Genomic DNA, 18,341 nt, shown 5'->3' on the forward strand with positions numbered 1-18,341 from the left:
CCCGCGGTGGCAGTGTATACCCCGCGGGGCACTGTGAGATACAGATATAGTATATAACCATGGTGCCAGGCTGCCCGTGTCCCTGTCCCGCGGTGGCAGTGTATACCCGCGGGGCACTGTGAGTTACAGATATAGTATATAACCATGGTGCCAGGCTGCCCGTGTCCCTGTCCCGCGGTGGCAGTGTATACCCGCGGGGCACTGTGAGTTACAGATATAGTATATAACCATGGTGCCAGGCTGCCCGTGTCCCTGTCCCGCGGTGGCAGTGTATACCCGCGGGGCACTGTGAGTTACAGATATAGTATATAACCATGGTGCCAGGCTGCCCGTGTCCCTGTCCCGCGGTTGGCAGTGTATACCCGCGGGGCACTGTGAGTTACAGATATAGTATATAACCATGGTGCCAGGCTGCCCGTGTCCCTGTCCCGCGGTGGCAGTGTATACCCGCGGGGCACTGTGAGTTACAGATATAGTATATAACCATGGTGCCAGGCTGCCCGTGTCCCTGTCCCGCGGTGGCAGTGTATACCCGCGGGGCACTGTGAGTTACAGATATAGTATATAACCATGGTGCCAGGCTGCCCGTGTCCCTGTCCCGCGGTGGCAGTGTATAACCCGCGGGGCACTGTGAGTTACAGATATAGTATATAACCATGGTGCCAGGCTGCCCGTTGTCCCTGTCCCGCGGTGGCAGTGTATACCCGCGGGGCACTGTGAGTTACAGATATAGTATATAACCATGGTGCCAGGCTGCCCGTGTCCCTGTCCCGCGGTGGCAGTGTATACCCGCGGGGCACTGTGAGTTACAGATATAGTATATTAACCATGGTGCCAGAGCTGCCCGTGTCCCTGTCCCGCGGTGGCAGTGTATACCCCGCGGGGCACTGTGAGATACAGATATAGTATATAACCATGGTGCCAGGCTGCCCGTGTCCCTGTCCCGCGGTGGCAGTGTATACCCGCGGGGGCACTGTGAGATACAGATATAGTATATAACCATGGTGCCAGGCTGCCCGTGTCCCTGTCCCGCGGTGGCAGTGTATACCCGCGGGGCACTGTGAGATACAGATATAGTATATAACCATGGTGCCAGGCTGCCCGTGTCCCTGTCCCGCGGTGGCAGTGTATACCCGCGGGGGCACTGTGAGATACAGATATAGTATATAACCATGGTGCCAGGCTGCCCGTGTCCCTGTCCCGCGGTGGCAGTGTATACCCGCGGGGCACTGTGAGTTACAGATATAGTATATAACCATGGTGCCAGGCTGCCCGTGTCCTCCGCGGTGGCAGTGTATACCCGCGGGGCACTGTGAGATACAGATATAGTATATAACCATGGTGCCAGGCTGCCCGTGTCCCTGTCCCGCGGTGGCAGTGTATACCCGCGGGGCACTGTGAGATACAGATATAGTATATAACCATGGTGCCAGGCTGCCCGTGTCCCTGTCCCGCGGTGGCAGTGTATACCCGCGGGGCACTGTGAGATACAGATATAGTATATAACCATGGTGCCAGGCTGCCCGTGTCCCTGTCCCGCGGTGGCAGTGTATACCCGCGGGGCACTGTGAGTTACAGATATAGTATATAACCATGGTGCCAGGCTGCCCGTGTCCCTGTCCCGCGGTGGCAGTGTATACCCGCGGGACACTGTGAGATACAGATATAGTATATAACCATGGTGCCAGGCTGCCCGTGTCCCTGTCCCGCGGGTGGCAGTGTATACCCACGGGGCACTGTGAGATACAGATATAGTATATAACCATGGTGCCAGGCTGCCCGTGTCCCTGTCCCGCGGTGGCAGTGTATACCCGCGGGGGCACTGTGAGTTACAGATATAGTATATAACCATGGTGCCAGGCTGCCCGTGTCCCTGTCCCGCGGGTGGCAGTGTATACCCCGCGCGGGCACTGTGAGATACAGATATAGTATATAACCATGGTGCCAGGCTGCCCGTGTCCCTGTCCCGCGGTGGGCAGTGTATACCCGCGGGGCACTGTGAGATACAGATATAGTATATAACCATGGTGCCAGGCTGCCCGTGTCCCCTGTCCCGCGGTGGCAGTGGTATACCCGCGGGGCACTGTGAGATACAGATATAGTATATAATCATGGTGCCAGGCTGCCCGTGTCCCTGTCCCGCGGTGGCAGTGTGTACCCGCGGGGCACTGTGAGATTACAGATATAGTATATAACCATGGTGCCAGGCTGCCCGTGTCCCTGTCCCGCGGTGGCAGTGTATACCCGCGGGGCACTGTGAGATACAGATATAGTATATAACCATGGTGCCAGGCTGCCCGTGTCCCTGTCCCGCGGTGGCAGTGTATACCCGCGGGGCACTGTGAGTTACAGATATAGTATATAAACCATGGTGCCAGGCTGCCCGTGTCCCTGTCCCGCGGGTGGCAGTGTATACCCGCGGGGCACTGTGAGATACAGATATAGTATATAACCATGAGGTGCCAGGCTGCCCGTGTCCCTGTCCCGCGGTTGGCAGTGTATACCCGCGGGGCACTGTGAGTTACAGATATAGTATATAACCATGGTGCCAGGCTGCCCGTGTCCCCTGTCCCGCGGTGGGCAGTGTATACCCGCGGGGCACTGTGAGATACAGATATAGTATATAACCATGGTGCCAGGCTGCCCGTGTCCCTGTCCCGCGGTGGCAGTGTATACCCGCGGGGCACTGTGAGTTACAGATATAGTATATAACCATGGTGCCAGGCTGCCCGTGTCCCTTGTCCCGCGGTGGCAGTGTATACCCGCGGGGCACTGTGAGATACAGATATAGTATATAACCATGGTGCCAGGCTGCCCGTGTCCCTGTCCCGCGGTGGCAGTGTATACCCACGGGGCACTGTGAGTTACAGATATAGTATATAACCATGGTGCCAGGCTGCCCGTTGTCCCTGTCCCGCGGTGGCAGTGTATACCCGCGGGGCACTGTGAGATACAGATATAGTATATAACCATGGTGCCAGGCTGCCCGTGTCCCTGTCCCGCGGTGGCAGTGTATACCCGCGGGGCACTGTGAGTTACAGATATAGTATATAAACCATGGTGCCCAGGCTGCCCGTGTCCCTGTCCCGCGGTGGCAGTGTATACCCGCGGGGCACTGTGAGATACAGATATAGTATATAACCATGGTGCCAGGCTGCCCGTGTCCCTGTCCCGCGGTGGCAGTGTATACCCGCGGGGCACTGTGAGTTACAGATATAGTATATAACCATGGTGCCAGGCTGCCCGTGTCCCTGTCCCGCGGTGGCAGTGTATACCCGCGGGGCACTGTGAGTTACAGATATAGTATATAACCATGGTGCCAGGCTGCCCCGTGTCCCTGTCCCGCGGTGGCAGTGTTATACCCGCGGGGCACTGTGAGATACAGATATAGTATATAACCATGGTGCCAGGCTGCCCGTGTCCCTGTCCCGCGGTGGCAGTGTATACCCGCGGGGCACTGTGAGTTACAGATATAGTATATAACCATGGTGCCAGGCTGCCCGTTGTCCCTGTCCCGCGGTGGCAGTGTATACCCCCGCGGGGCACTGTGAGTTACAGATATAGTATATAACCATGGTGCCAGGCTGCCCGTTGTCCCTGTCCCGCGGTGGCAGTGTATACCCGCGGGGCACTGTGAGATACAGATATAGTATATAACCATGGTGCCAGGCTGCCCGTGTCCCTGTCCCGCGGTGGCAGTGTATACCCGCGGGGCAGCTGTGAGATACAGATATAGTATATAACCATGGTGCCAGGCTGCCCGTGTCCCTGTCCCGCGGTGGCAGTGTATACCCGCGGGGCACTGTGAGTTACAGATATAGTATATAACCATGGTGCCAGGCTGCCCGTGTCCCTGTCCCGCGGTGGCAGTGTATACCCGCGGGGCACTGTGAGTTACAGATATAGTATATAACCATGGTGCCAGGCTGCCCGTGTCCCTGTCCCGCGGTGGCAGTGTATACCCGCGGGGCACTGTGAGTTACAGATATAGTATATAACCATGGTGCCAGGCTGCCCGTGTCCCTGTCCCGCGGTGGCAGTGTATACCCGCGGGGCACTGTGAGTTACAGATATAGTATATAACCATGGTGCCAGGCTGCCCGTGTCCCTGTCCCGCGGTGGCAGTGTATACCCGCGGGGCACTGTGAGTTACAGATATAGTATATAACCATGGTGCCAGGCTGCCCGTGTCCCTGTCCCGCGGTGGCAGTGTATACCCGCGGGGCACTGTGAGATACAGATATAGTATATAACCATGGTGCCAGGCTGCCCGTGTCCCTGTCCCGCGGTGGCAGTGTATACCCGCGGAGGCACTGTGAGATACAGATATAGTATATAACCATGGTGCCAGGCTGCCCGTGTCCCCTGTCCCGCGGTGGCAGTGTATACCCGCGGGGCACTGTGAGTTACAGATATAGTATATAACCATGGTGCCAGGCTGCCCGTGTCCCTGTCCCGCGGTGGCAGTGTATACCCGCGGGGCACTGTGAGTTACAGATATAGTATATAACCATGGTGCCAGGCTGCCCGTGTCCCTGTCCCGCGGTGGCAGTGTATACCCGCGGGGCACTGTGAGATACAGATATAGTATATAACCATGGTGCCAGGCTGCCCGTGTCCCTGTCCCGCGGTGGCAGTGTATACCCGCGGGGCACTGTGAGTTACAGATATAGTATATAACCATGGTGCCAGGCTGCCCGTGTCCCTGTCCCGCGGTGGCAGTGTATACCCGCGGGGCACTGTGAGATACAGATATAGTATATAACCATGGTGCCAGGCTGCCCTGTCCCTGTCCCGCGGTGGCAGTGTATACCCGCGGGGCACTGTGAGTTACAGATATAGTATATAACCATGGTGCCAGGCTGCCCGTTGTCCCTGTCCCGCGGTGGCAGTGTATACCCGCGGGGCACTGTGAGTTACAGATATAGTATATAACCATGGTGTCCAGGCTGCCCGTGTCCCTGTCCCGCGGTGGCAGTGTATACCCGCGGGGCACTGTGAGATACAGATATAGTATATAACCATGGTGCCAGGCTGCCCGTGTCCCTGTCCCGCGGTGGCAGTGTATACCCTGCGGGGCACTGTGAGTTACAGATATAGTATATAACCATGGTGCCAGGCTGCCCGTGTCCCTGTCCCGCGGTGGCAGTGTATACCCGCGGGGCACTGTGAGTTACAGATATAGTATATAACCATGGTGCCAGGCTGCCCGTGTCCCCTGTCCCGCGGTGGCAGTGTATACCCGCGGGGCACTGTGAGATACAGATATAGTATATAACCATGGTGCCAGGCTGCCCGTGTCCCTGTCCCGCGGTGGCAGTGTATACCCGCGGGGGCACTGTGAGTTACAGATATAGTATATAACCATGGTGCCAGGCTGCCCGTGTCCCTGTCCCGCGGTGGCAGTGTATACCCGCGGGGCACTGTGAGATACAGATATAGTATATAACCATGGTGCCAGGCTGCCCGTGTCCCTGTCCCGCGGTGGCAGTGTATACCCGCGGGGCACTGTGAGTTACAGATATAGTATATAACCATGGTGCCAGGCTGCCCGTGTCCCTGTCCCGCGGTGGCAGTGTATACCCGCGGGGCACTGTGAGTTACAGATATAGTATATAACCATGGTGCCAGGCTGCCCGTGTCCCTGTCCCGCGGTGGCAGTGTATACCCGCGGGGCACTGTGAGTTACAGATATAGTATATAAACCATGGTGCCAGGCTGCCCGTGTCCCTGTCCCGCGGTGGCAGTGTATACCCGCGGGGCACTGTGAGATACAGATATAGTATATAACCATGGGTGCCCGTGTCCCTGTCCCGCGGTGGCAGTGTATACCTGCGGGGCACTGTGAGTTACAGATATAGTATATAACCATGGTGCCAGGCTGCCCGTGTCCCTGTCCCGCGGTGGCAGTGTATACCCGCGGGGGCACTGTGAGTTACAGATATAGTATATAACCATGGTGCCAGCTGCCCGTGTCCCTGTCCCGCGGTGGCAGTGTATACCCGCGGGGCACTGTGAGATACAGATATAGTATATAACCATGGTGCCAGGCTGCCCGTGTCCCTGTCCCGCGGTGGCAGTGTATACCCGCGGGGCACTGTGAGTTACAGATATAGTATATAACCATGGTGCCAGGCTGCCCGTGTCCCTGTCCCGCGGTTGGCAGTGTATACCCGCGGGGGCACTGTGAGTTACAGATATAGTATATAACCATGGTGCCAGGCTGCCCGTGTCCCTGTCCCGCGGTGGCAGTGTATACCCGCGGGGCACTGTGAGTTACAGATATAGTATATAACCATGGTGCCAGGCTGCCCGTGTCCCTGTCCCGCGGTGGCAGTGTATACCCGCGGGGCACTGTGAGTTACAGATATAGTATATAACCATGGTGCCAGGCTGCCGTGTCCCTGTCCCGCGGTGGCAGTGTATACCCGCGGGGCACTGTGAGTTACAGATATAGTATATATCCATGGTGCCAGGCTGCCCGTGTCCCTGTCCCGCGGTGGCAGTGTATACCCCGTGGGGCACTGTGAGATACAGATATAGTATATAACCATGGTGCCAGGCTGCCCGTGTCCCTGTCCCCGCGGTGGCAGTGTATACCCGCGGGGCACTGTGAGTTACAGATATAGTATATAACCATGGTGCCAGGCTGCCCGTGTCCCCTGTCCCGCGGTGGCAGTGTATACCCGCGGGGCACTGTGAGATACAGATATAGTATATAACCATGGGTGCCAGGCTGCCCGTGTCCCTGTCCCGCGGTGGCAGTGTATACCCGCGGGGCACTTTGAGTTACAGATATAGTATATAACCATGGTGCCAGGCTGCCCGTGTCCCTGTCCCGCGGTGGCAGTGTATACCCGCGGGGCACTGTGAGTTACAGATATAGTATATAACCATGGTGCCAGGCTGCCCGTGTCCCTGTCCCGCGGTGGCAGTGTATACCCGCGGGGCACTGTGAGTTACAGATATAGTATATAACCATGGTGCCAGGCTGCCCGTGTCCCTGTCCCGCGGTGGCAGTGTATACCCGCGGGGCACTGTGAGTTACAGATATAGTATATAACCATGGTGCCAGGCTGCCCGTGTCCCTGTCCCCGCGGTGGCAGTGTATACCCGCGGGGCACTGTGAGATACAGATATAGTATATAACCATGGTGCCAGGCTGCCCGTGTCCCTGTCCCGCGGTGGCAGTGTATACCCGCGGGGCACTGTGAGATACAGATATATAGTATATAACCATGGTGCCAGGCTGCCCGTGTCCCTGTCCCGCGGTGGCAGTGTATACCCGCGGGGCACTGTGAGTTACAGATATAGTATATAACCATGGTGCCAGGCTGCCCGTGTCCCTGTCCCGCCGGTGGCAGTGTATACCCGCGGGGCACTGTGAGATACAGATATAGTATATAACCATGGTGCCAGGCTGCCCGTGTCCCTGTCCCGCGGTGGCAGTGTATACCCGCGGGGCACTGTGAGTTACAGATATAGTATATAACCATGGTGCCAGGCTGCCCGTGTCCCTGTCCCGCGGTGGCAGTGTATACCCGCGGGGCACTGTGAGATACAGATATAGTATATAACCATGGTGCCAGGCTGCCCGTGTCCCTGTCCCGCGGTGGCAGTGTATACCCGCGGGGCACTGTGAGTTACAGATATAGTATATAACCATGGTGCCAGGAGCGTGCCCGTGTCCCTGTCCCGCGGTGGCAGTGTATACCCGCGGGGCACTGTGAGATACAGATATAGTATATAACCATGGTGCCCAGGCTGCCCGTGTCCCTGTCCCGCGGTGGCAGTGTATACCCGCGGGGCACTGTGAGATACAGATATAGTATATAACCATGGTGCCAGGCTGCCCGTGTCCCTGTCCCGCGGTGGCAGTGTATACCCGCGGGGCACTGTGAGATACAGATATAGTATATAACCATGGTGCCAGGCTGCCCGTGTCCCTGTCCCGCGGTGGCAGTGTATACCCGCGGGGCACTGTGAGATACAGATATAGTATATAACCATGGTGCCAGGCTGCCCGTGTCCCTGTCCCGCGGTGGCAGTGTATACCCGCGGGGCACTGTGAGTTACAGATATAGTATATAACCATGGTGCCAGGCTGCCCGTGTCCCTGTCCCGCGGTGGCAGTGTATACCCGCGGGGCACTGTGAGTTACAGATATAGTATATAACCATGGTGCCAGGCTGCCCGTGTCCCTGTCCCCGCGGTGGCAGTGTATACCCGCGGGGCACTGTGAGATACAGATATAGTATATAACCATGGTGCCAGGCTGCCCGTGTCCCTGTCCCGCGGGTGGCAGTGTATACCCGCGGGGCACTGTGAGATACAGATATAGTATATAACCATGGTGCCAGGCTGCCCGTGTCCCTGTCCCGCGGTGGCAGTGTATACCCGCGGGGCACTGTGAGATACAGATATAGTATATAACCATGGTGCCAGGCTGCCCGTGTCCCTGTCCCGCGGTGGCAGTGTATACCCGCGGGGCACTGTGAGTTACAGATATAGTATATAACCATGGTGCCAGGCTGCCCGTGTCCCTGTCCCGCGGTGGCAGTGTATACCCGCGGGGCACTGTGAGATACAGATATAGTATATAACCATGGTGCCAGGCTGCCCGTGTCCCTGTCCCGCGGGTGGCAGTGTATACCCCGCGGGGCACTGTGAGATACAGATATAGTATATAACCATGGTGCCAGGCTGCCCGTGTCCCTGTCCCGCGGTGGCAGTGTATACCCGCGGGGCACTGTGAGTTACAGATATAGTATATAACCATGGTGCCAGGCTGCCCGTGTCCCTGTCCCGCGGTGGCAGTGTATACCCGCGGGGCACTGTGAGTTACAGATATAGTATATAACCATGGTGCCAGGCTGCCCGTGTCCCTGTCCCGCGGTGGCAGTGTATACCCGCGGGGCACTGTGAGTTACAGATATAGTATATAACCATGGTGCCAGGCTGCCCGTGTCCCTGTCCCGCGGTGGCAGTGTATACCCGCGGGGCACTGTGAGATACAGATATAGTATATAACCATGGTGCCAGGCTGCCCGTGTCCCTGTCCCGCGGTGGCAGTGTATACCCGCGGGGCACTGTGAGATACAGATATAGTATATAAACCATGGTGCCAGGCTGCCCGTGTCCCTGTCCCGCGGTGGCAGTGTATACCCGCGGGGCACTGTGAGATACAGATATAGTATATAACCATGGTGCCAGGCTGCCCGTGTCCCTGTCCCGCGGTGGCAGTGTATACCCGCGGGGCACTGTGAGATACAGATATAGTATATAACCATGGTGCCAGGCTGCCCGTGTCCCTGTCCCGCGGTGGCAGTGTATACCCGCGGGGCACTGTGAGATACAGATATAGTATATAACCATGGTGCCAGGCTGCCCGTGTCCCTGTCCCGCGGTGGCAGTGTATACCCGCGGGGCACTGTGAGATACAGATATAGTATATAACCATGGTGCCAGGCTGCCCGTGTCCCTGTCCCGCGGTGGCAGTGTATACCCGCGGGGCACTGTGAGATACAGATATAGTATATAACCATGGTGCCAGGCTGCCCGTGTCCCTGTCCCCGCGGTGGCAGTGTATACCCGCGGGGCACTGTGAGATACAGATATAGTATATAACCATGGTGCCAGGCTGCCCGTGTCCCTGTCCCGCGGTGGCAGTGTATACCCGCGGGGCACTGTGAGATACAGATATAGTATATAACCATGGTGCCTAGGCTGCCCGTGTCCCTGTCCCGCGGGTGGCAGTGTATACCCGCGGGGCACTGTGAGTTACAGATATAGTATATAACCATGGTGCCAGGCTGCCCGTGTCCCTGTCCCGCGGTGGCAGTGTATACCCGCGGGGCACTGTGAGATACAGATATAGTATATAACCATGGTGCCAAGGCTGCCCGTGTCCCTGTCCCGCGGTGGCAGTGTATACCCGCGGGGCACTGTGAGTTACAGATATAGTATATAACCATGGTGCCAGGCTGCCCGTGTCCCTGTCCCGCGGTGGCAGTGTATACCCGCGGGGCACTGTGAGTTACAGATATAGTATATAACCATGGTGCCAGGCTGCCCGTGTCCCTGTCCCACGGTGGCAGTGTATACCCGCGGGGCACTGTGAGTTACAGATATAGTATATAACCATGGTGCCAGGCTGCCCGTGTCCCTGTCCCGCGGTGGCAGTGTATACCCGCGGGGCACTGTGAGATACAGATATAGTATATAACCATGGTGCCAGGCTGCCCGTGTCCCTGTCCCGCGGTGGCAGTGTATACCCGCGGGGCACTGTGAGATACAGATATAGTATATAACCATGGTGCCCGTGTCCCTGTCCCGCGGTGGCAGTGTATACCTGCGGGGCACTGTGAGTTACAGATATAGTATATAACCATGGTGCCAGGCTGCCCGTGTCCCTGTCCCGCGGTGGCAGTGTATACCCGCGGGGCACTGTGAGTTACAGATATAGTATATAACCATGGTGCCAGGGCTGCCCGTGTCCCTGTCCCGCGGTGGCAGTGTATACCCGCGGGGCACTGTGAGATACAGATATAGTATATAACCATGGTGCCAGGCTGCCCGTGTCCCTGTCCCGCGGTGGCAGTGTATACCCGCGGGGCACTGTGAGTTACAGATATAGTATATAACCATGGTGCCAGGCTGCCCGTGTCCCTGTCCCGCGGTGGCAGTGTATACCCGCGTGGCACTGTGAGTTACAGATATAGTATATAACCATGGTGCCAGGGCTGCCCGTGTCCCTGTCCCGCGGTGGCAGTGTATACCCGCGGGGCACTGTGAGTTACAGATATAGTATATAACCATGGTGCCAGGCTGCCCGTGTCCCTGTCCCGCGGTGGCAGTGTATACCCGCGGGGCACTGTGAGTTACAGATATAGTATATAACCATGGTGCCAGGCTGCCCGTGTCCCTGTCCCGCGGTGGCAGTGTATACCCGCGGGGCACTGTGAGTTACAGATATAGTATATATCCATGGTGCCAGGCTGCCCGTGTCCCTGTCCCGCGGTGGCAGTGTATACCCGTGGGGCACTGTGAGATACAGATATAGTATATAACCATGGTGCCAGGCTGCCCGTGTCCCTGTCCCGCGGTGGCAGTGTATACCCCGCGGGGCACTGTGAGATACAGATATAGTATATAACCATGGTGCCAGGCTGCCCGTGTCCCTGTCCCGCGGTGGCAGTGTATACCCGCGGGGCACTGTGAGATACAGATATAGTATATAACCATGGTGCCAGGCTGCCCGTGTCCCTGTCCCGCGGTGGCAGTGTATACCCGCGGGGCACTGTGAGATACAGATATTGTATATAACCATGGTGCCAGGCTGCCCGTGTCCCTGTCCCGCGGTGGCAGTGTATACCCGCGGGGCACTGTGAGATACAGATATATAGTATATAACCATGGTGCCAGGCTGCCCGTGTCCCTGTCCCGCGGTGGCAGTGTATACCCGCGGGGCACTGTGAGTTACAGATATAGTATATAACCATGGTGCCAGGCTGCCCGTGTCCCTGTCCCGCGGTGGCAGTGTATACCCGCGGGGCACTGTGAGTTACAGATATAGTATATAACCATGGTGCCAGGCTGCCCGTGTCCCTGTCCCGCGGTGGCAGTGTATACCCGCGGTGCACTGTGAGATACAGATATAGTATATAACCATGGTGCCAGGCTGCCCGTGTCCCTGTCCCGCGGTGGCAGTGTATACCCGCGGGGCACTGTGAGTTACAGATATAGTATATAACCATGGTGCCAGGCTGCCCGTGTCCCTGTCCCGCGGTGGCAGTGTATACCCGCGGGGCACTGTGAGTTACAGATATAGTATATAACCATGGTGCCAGGCTGCCCGTGTCCCTGTCCCGCGGTGGCAGTGTATACCCGCGGGGCACTGTGAGATACAGATATAGTATATAACCATGGTGCCAGGCTGCCCGTGTCCCTGTCCCGCGGTGGCAGTGTATACCCGCGGGGCACTGTGAGATACAGATATAGTATATAACCATGGTGCCAGGCTGCCCGTGTCCCTGTCCCGCGGTGGCAGTGTATACCCGCGGGGCACTGTGAGATACAGATATAGTATATAACCATGGTGCCAGGCTGCCCGTGTCCCTGTCCCGCGGTGGCAGTGTATACCCGCGGGGCACTGTGAGATACAGATATAGTATATAACCATGGTGCCAGGCTGCCCGTGTCCCTGTCCCGCGGTGGCAGTGTATACCCGCGGGGCACTGTGAGATACAGATATAGTATATAACCATGGTGCCAGGCTGCCCGTGTCCCTGTCCCGCGGTGGCAGTGTATACCCGCGGGGCACTGTGAGTTACAGATATAGTATATAACCATGGTGCCAGGCTGCCCGTGTCCCTGTCCCGCGGTGGCAGTGTATACCCGCGGGGCACTGTGAGATACAGATATAGTATATAACCATGGTGCCAGGCTGCCCGTGTCCCTGTCCCGCGGTGGCAGTGTATACCCGCGGGGCACTGTGAGATACAGATATAGTATATAACCATGGTGCCAGGCTGCCCGTGTCCCTGTCCCGCGGTGGCAGTGTATACCCGCGGGGCACTGTGAGATACAGATATAGTATATAACCATGGTGCCAGGCTGCCCGTGTCCCTGTCCCGCGGTGGCAGTGTATACCCGCGGGGCACTGTGAGATACAGATATAGTATATAACCATGGTGCCAGGCTGCCCGTGTCCCTGTCCCGCGGTGGCAGTGTATACCCGCGGGGCACTGTGAGATACAGATATAGTATATAACCATGGTGCCAGGCTGCCCGTGTCCCTGTCCCGCGGTGGCAGTGTATACCCGCGGGGCACTGTGAGTTACAGATATAGTATATAACCATGGTGCCAGGCTGCCCGTGTCCCTGTCCCGCGGTGGCAGTGTATACCCGCGGGGCACTGTGAGTTACAGATATAGTATATAACCATGGTGCCAGGCTGCCCGTGTCCCTGTCCCACGGTGGCAGTGTATACCCGCGGGGCACTGTGAGATACAGATATAGTATATAACCATGGTGCCAGGCTGCCCGTGTCCCTGTCCCGCGGTGGCAGTGTATACCCGCGGGGCACTGTGAGATACAGATATAGTATATAACCATGGTGCCAGGCTGCCCGTGTCCCTGTCCCGCGGTGGCAGTGTATACCCGCGGGGCACTGTGAGATACAGATATAGTATATAACCATGGTGCCAGGCTGCCCGTGTCCCTGTCCCGCGGTGGCAGTGTGTACCCGCGGGGCACTGTGAGATACAGATATAGAATATAACCATGGTGCCAGGCTGCCCGTGTCCCTGTCCCTAGGGCACAGGGTGGGTGGAGGGCATATCAAACCAGAGCCAGCTAAGGTAGAAGCCATAGTTGAGTGGCCTGTTCCAAAAACCAAGAAACAGGTCATGGCATTTTTGGGCACCGCAGGGTACTATAGGAAATTTGTCCCACAGTACAGCGCCGTGGCCAAACCCCTGACTGATCTGACTAAGAAGCAACTGCCTGTGCTTATTACCTGGACTCCTGCCTGTGAAACTGCTTTCCAGGCCCTGAAAACTGTGCTTGCTGGAGCCCCCATACTGGCTGCCCCGGACTATACCAAGAATTTTCTTATTCAGACTGATGCCTCAGACTTTGGTGTGGGGGCTGTGTTGAGCCAGGTGGGGGACGACGGCAAAGAGCACCCTGTGGTGTATCTCAGTCGCAAACTGCTCCCCAGGGAAGTGGCATATGGCACCATTGAGAAGGAGTGCTTGGCCTTTGTGTCGGCACTCAAAAAGCTCCAGCCCTATGTATATGGGAGGGCTTTCACGGTCATCACAGACCACAACCCCCTGAGTTGGCTACAGAGGGCATCAGGGGAGAATGCCAAGTTGCTGAGATGGAGCTTGGCTTTGCAATAATTTGAATTTACCATTCACCACAAAAAGGGCAGTGAAAACAGCAATGCTGATGGACTTTCACGCCAGGACTATCCCTCTGAGACTGAATTCATTAATGGTGTGAGCAGTGCCCCACTCCCCGTTAGGGCCAGTGGGCCACAGGTCACCCATTAAGAAGGGGAGGTGTAGAGGGAGAGAGGGGGTGGCCCGGTATTAAAGGGGTTACACCCCATTTGGCCATCCCCTGACCTCACCAGGGAGACAAGGGGTTAACTGGGCTGAGGTCCAGAACTGTGATTTAACCCGTTATGAAATGTAAATGTGTATTCCCCTGTTCCCGTTTTATTATAACATCTGGTTTAATCAGTGTCTGCATCACACACACACACAATGATCAATCCGGGAGCACAAGGGTTAATAGTTGTTTAGTGATTATAGCCCTTTGTGTAATTTTCCCGTCTTTTCAGGCACCATTTTGCAGGCTCCCATAGGCCGCCATTGGGGCTCCATGTGTTTCAATGGCGAATCTTGCTGTTGAGTCCTGTTTCCTGAGAAGACCAGCAGATGGCGTCCGAGAGGAAGAGCGGCGGTTTCCCATTGTAAGTCAATGGGCCCATTGACTTCAATGGAGAAATCCTCGAAAGGGCTTTCCAGGAACGAGTTGGCTGCCGTCCAAACTGCTTAACCGCAAAGCGGATACATTTTCAATAGGAGAGCTTTGATCACTTAACAAGTCAAGTTCAACGACAAGTGGCGTGGGAATAAACAGTTCTAGAGCACCTAGAAATAAAATTCTTTCTGCCCTTAGTTCCTAGACTTTCCCCCACTCGACCACAACCGGGTCCCCGTATCCTGGACCCCCGATAAGGGTCGAACCGAGAAGAGCGGGCCGCGCCATAGGTTCCAATGGCGGCGGCAGAAACGGCTCAGGAAAACGGCAAAGTGTCAAAAGCTGAAATTTGGAAATCCATAGCTCCGGTTCCGGAGGGCCCAGCGGATCAGGGTTTGGGGTATCTGTAGCCACTGCTCCGGCATCGCTGCAGAACCATCCTTGACCCTCTTGGACCAACCCGATGGAGTATGGACCCCCTTGAAAGTTCGGGACTTTTCCCATAGACTCCAATGGCGGCCAAACCCCATTGACCGACTGTGGCGGAAAACCCCCATTGACTTCAACGGCGGCGTCGCCCCGTTGAAAGTCTATGACGGCGGATTCCCATAGCCGCCAACGGCAGCGGTTTGCCATTGAAAGTCTATGGCGGCGGAGCCCGTTGTTTTCAATGGGGATTTAGTGAAAAACCGTGATTTAATTTACAGCGGAGATTTTTGTATTAAAATGTGAAACGGTTTTAAGTGTATTTGTGTATCTCCGGTTCCGAAGGTCGTAGCAAGTCGCAAATTGGACCATAGGGTGTCCCAGTTCCGGCATTGAGAACTGGGGAGTTTGGACCTGCTGGACCCAAAGGAACCGGATATTTTAATATGTTTATGTTTTATCTTTCATACTGGGTTTCAATGTATGGGTAAAACCCAGAGGAAATTCCTTTGCATACCAGGGTAGCATATGGCCAGAAAGGCGACCCAATGTCTAAGACTTAAGTATGGTTCAAAGGATTTTTTCACCTTCACTGTTTGCATGAGGGCGGAGATTACTCAAACCAGAGCAGTCTTCAAGTGTTCCAGTTCACACCTCACAACAAAGAATATACTGCCAGGACCCCAAACTGGTAGAGTAGCTGGCATTCCTGATGCAGAGGCGGGGTTACAGAAATGAGACCCCAGAGCTCTACTGCGCATGTACCAACTAGCAGGGGGGCATGTGTCAAGATGTGTTCCCACGTTAATGAGTGGATAGAGTTAATTGAAGACCAATCCCCTGTACTCAATGTTAAGGATAGGGCACAAAAGGTTTATAAACTGTTGTCCACCCTTTATCCTTTGTCTTCTGATATCATCTGAATGCTACCTGATTTCGAGAGAATTGCTATGCTTCATACTTCTCATTCCCCATCCCCAAAGTAAGTGTACTTCTTGTCTGTTACTGTATTATTCGTGTGTTCACCTATCCAAAGGAATAAATATACTTTATTATATCTAAGACTCGTTCAGTTCAACCCAGTGATTTGTGTAACCTTAATACCTGTGACAGGCTATCGTCACAGAGGGGTCCCTGTAATAGAGGAGATATAGGTACGGGACAGTTATAGGGGGAGGGTCCCTGTAATAGAGTGATAGGTACAGGACAGTTATAGGGGGAGGGGTCCCTGTAATAGAGGAGAGATAGGTACAGGACAGTTATAGGGGGAGGGGTCCCAGTAATAGAGGAGAGATAGGTACAGGACAGTTATAGGGGGAGGGGTCCCAGTAATAGAGGAGAGATAGGTACAGGACAGTTATAGGGGGAGGGGTCCCTGTAATAGGGGAGAGATAGGTACAGGACAGTTATAGGGGGAGGGGTCCCTGTAATAGAGAGATAGGTACAGGACAGTTATAGGGGGAGGGGTCCCTGTAATAGAGGAGCGATAGGTACAGGACAGTTATAGGGGGAGGGGTCCCTGTAATAGAGAGATAGGTACAGGACAGTTATAGGGGGAGGGGTCCCTGTAATAGAGGAGAGATAGGCACAGGACAGTTATAGGGGGAGGGGGCCCTGTAATAGAGGAGAGATAGGTACAGGACAGTTATAGGGTGAGGGGTACCTGTAATAGAGGAGAGATAGGTACAGGACAGTTATAGGGGGAGGGTCCCTGTAATAGAGGAGAGATAGGTACAGGACAGTTATAGGGGGAGGGGTCCCTGTAATAGAGGAGAGATAGGTACAGGACAGTTATAGGGGGAGGGGTCCCTGTAATAGAGGGACAGGGAAGGACAATTATAGGGGGAGGGGTCCCTGTAATAGAGGAGAGATAGATACAGGACAGTTATAGGGGAGGGGTCCCTGTAATAGAGGAGAGATAGGTACAGGACAGTTATAGGGGGAGGGGTCCCTGTAATAGAGGGGGGATAGGTACAGGACAGTTATAGGGGGAGGGGTCCCTGTAATAGAGGGATAGGGAGGGACAGTTATAGGGGGAGGGGTCCCTGTAATAGAGGGATAGGGAGGGACAGTTATAGGGGGAGGGGTCCCTGTAATAGAGGAGAGATAGGTACAGGACAGTTATAGGGGGAGGGGTCCCTGTAATAGAGGAGAGGTAGGTACAGGACAGTTATAGGGGGAGGGTCCCTGTAATAGAGGAGAGATAGGTACAGGACAGTTATAGGGGGATGGTCCTGTAATAGAGGAGAGATAGGTACAGGACAGTTATAGGGGGAGGGGTCCCTGTAATAGAGGGGGGATAGGTACAGGACAGTTATAGGGGAGGGGCCCCTGTAATAGAGGAGAGATAGGTACAGGACAGTTATAGGGGGAGGGGTCCCTGTAATAGAGGAGAGATAGGTACAGGACAGTTATAGGGGGAGGGGTCCCTGTAATAGAGGGATAGGGAGGGACAGTTATAGGGGGAGGGGTCCCTGTAATAGAGGGATAGGGAGGGACAGTTATAGGGGGAGGGGTCCCTGTAATAGAGGGATAGGGAGGGACAGTTATAGGGGGAGGGGTCCCTGTAATAGAGGGATAGGGAGGGACAGTTATAGGGGGAGGGGTGTGTGTGTCCTGGCAGAGGAAAGGTCAGAGGTCACACAGTCATAGAAATGTTACTGAAAATGTTTTTATTTTGATACAAAAGATCCCAAGAGGGGAGAGGCGGGACGCTCCGTGGCGGGACGCTCCGTGGCGGGACGCTCCGTGGCGGGACGCTCCGTGGCGGGACGCTCCGTGGCCGCTCCGGGGTTGGAGTGTGGGGCCCCGGGGTTGGAGTGTGGGGCCCCTCACGCGGCACAGCTGTCCTGGCAGCCCCGGGGTGGGAGGGTGGGGCCCCGGGGCCCCTCACGCGGCACAGCTGTCCTGGCAGCCCCGGGGTGGGAGGGTGGGGCCCCGGGGCCCCTCACGCGGCACAGCTGTCCTGGCAGCCCCGGGGTGGGAGGGTGGGGCCCCGGGGTGGGAGGGTGGGGCCCCGAGGTGGGAGGGTGGGGCCCCTCACGCGGCACAGCTGTCCTGGCAGCCCTGGGGTGGGAGTGTGGGGCCCCGGGGTGGGAGGGTGGGGCCCCTCACGCGGCACAGCTGTCCTGGCAGCCCCGGGGTGGGAGGGTGGGGCCCCGGGGCCCCTCACGCGGCACAGCTGTCCTGGCAGTCTCGGGCACTCTGGAACAGGTGGTAGATGCTCACCATGGGGAACATGAGCAGCGCCCCCAGCAGGGAGCCGGCCTGTATTACCGCCCCACACCACAGGAGGGCGCTGTGACCAGCCTCGTGCAGCAGGCTTCCGATAACAACCTTCAGGTACGAGAACAGGCCCTGAAACAGGGACCAGGAGAGGACCTGCGGGAAGAGAGGAAAGCGGCCAGTCACAGAGCGGC

General features: G+C 56.4%; 1 protein-coding gene across 8 annotated transcripts in view; it reads right to left on the reverse strand.

Annotated features, from left to right (window-relative positions):
• Positions 1-17,583: 17,583 nt before the first annotated feature.
• LOC142484029 (solute carrier family 52, riboflavin transporter, member 2-like) overlaps positions 17,584-18,341 on the reverse strand; it is a 42,990-nt gene continuing 42,232 nt past the window's right edge. For all 8 annotated transcript variants that reach the window (XM_075584002.1, XM_075583996.1, XM_075583999.1 and 5 more), the window contains one exon: positions 17,584-18,303. In XM_075584002.1, coding sequence (XP_075440117.1) covers positions 18,091-18,303 — 213 coding nt within the window. In that variant the 3' untranslated portion in view covers positions 17,584-18,090. The remainder of the gene's footprint in view (positions 18,304-18,341) is intronic.

The sequence above is a fragment of the Ascaphus truei genome, unplaced genomic scaffold (assembly GCF_040206685.1).
Source record: "Ascaphus truei isolate aAscTru1 unplaced genomic scaffold, aAscTru1.hap1 HAP1_SCAFFOLD_431, whole genome shotgun sequence".
NCBI classification, from domain to species: domain Eukaryota; kingdom Metazoa; phylum Chordata; class Amphibia; order Anura; family Ascaphidae; genus Ascaphus; species Ascaphus truei.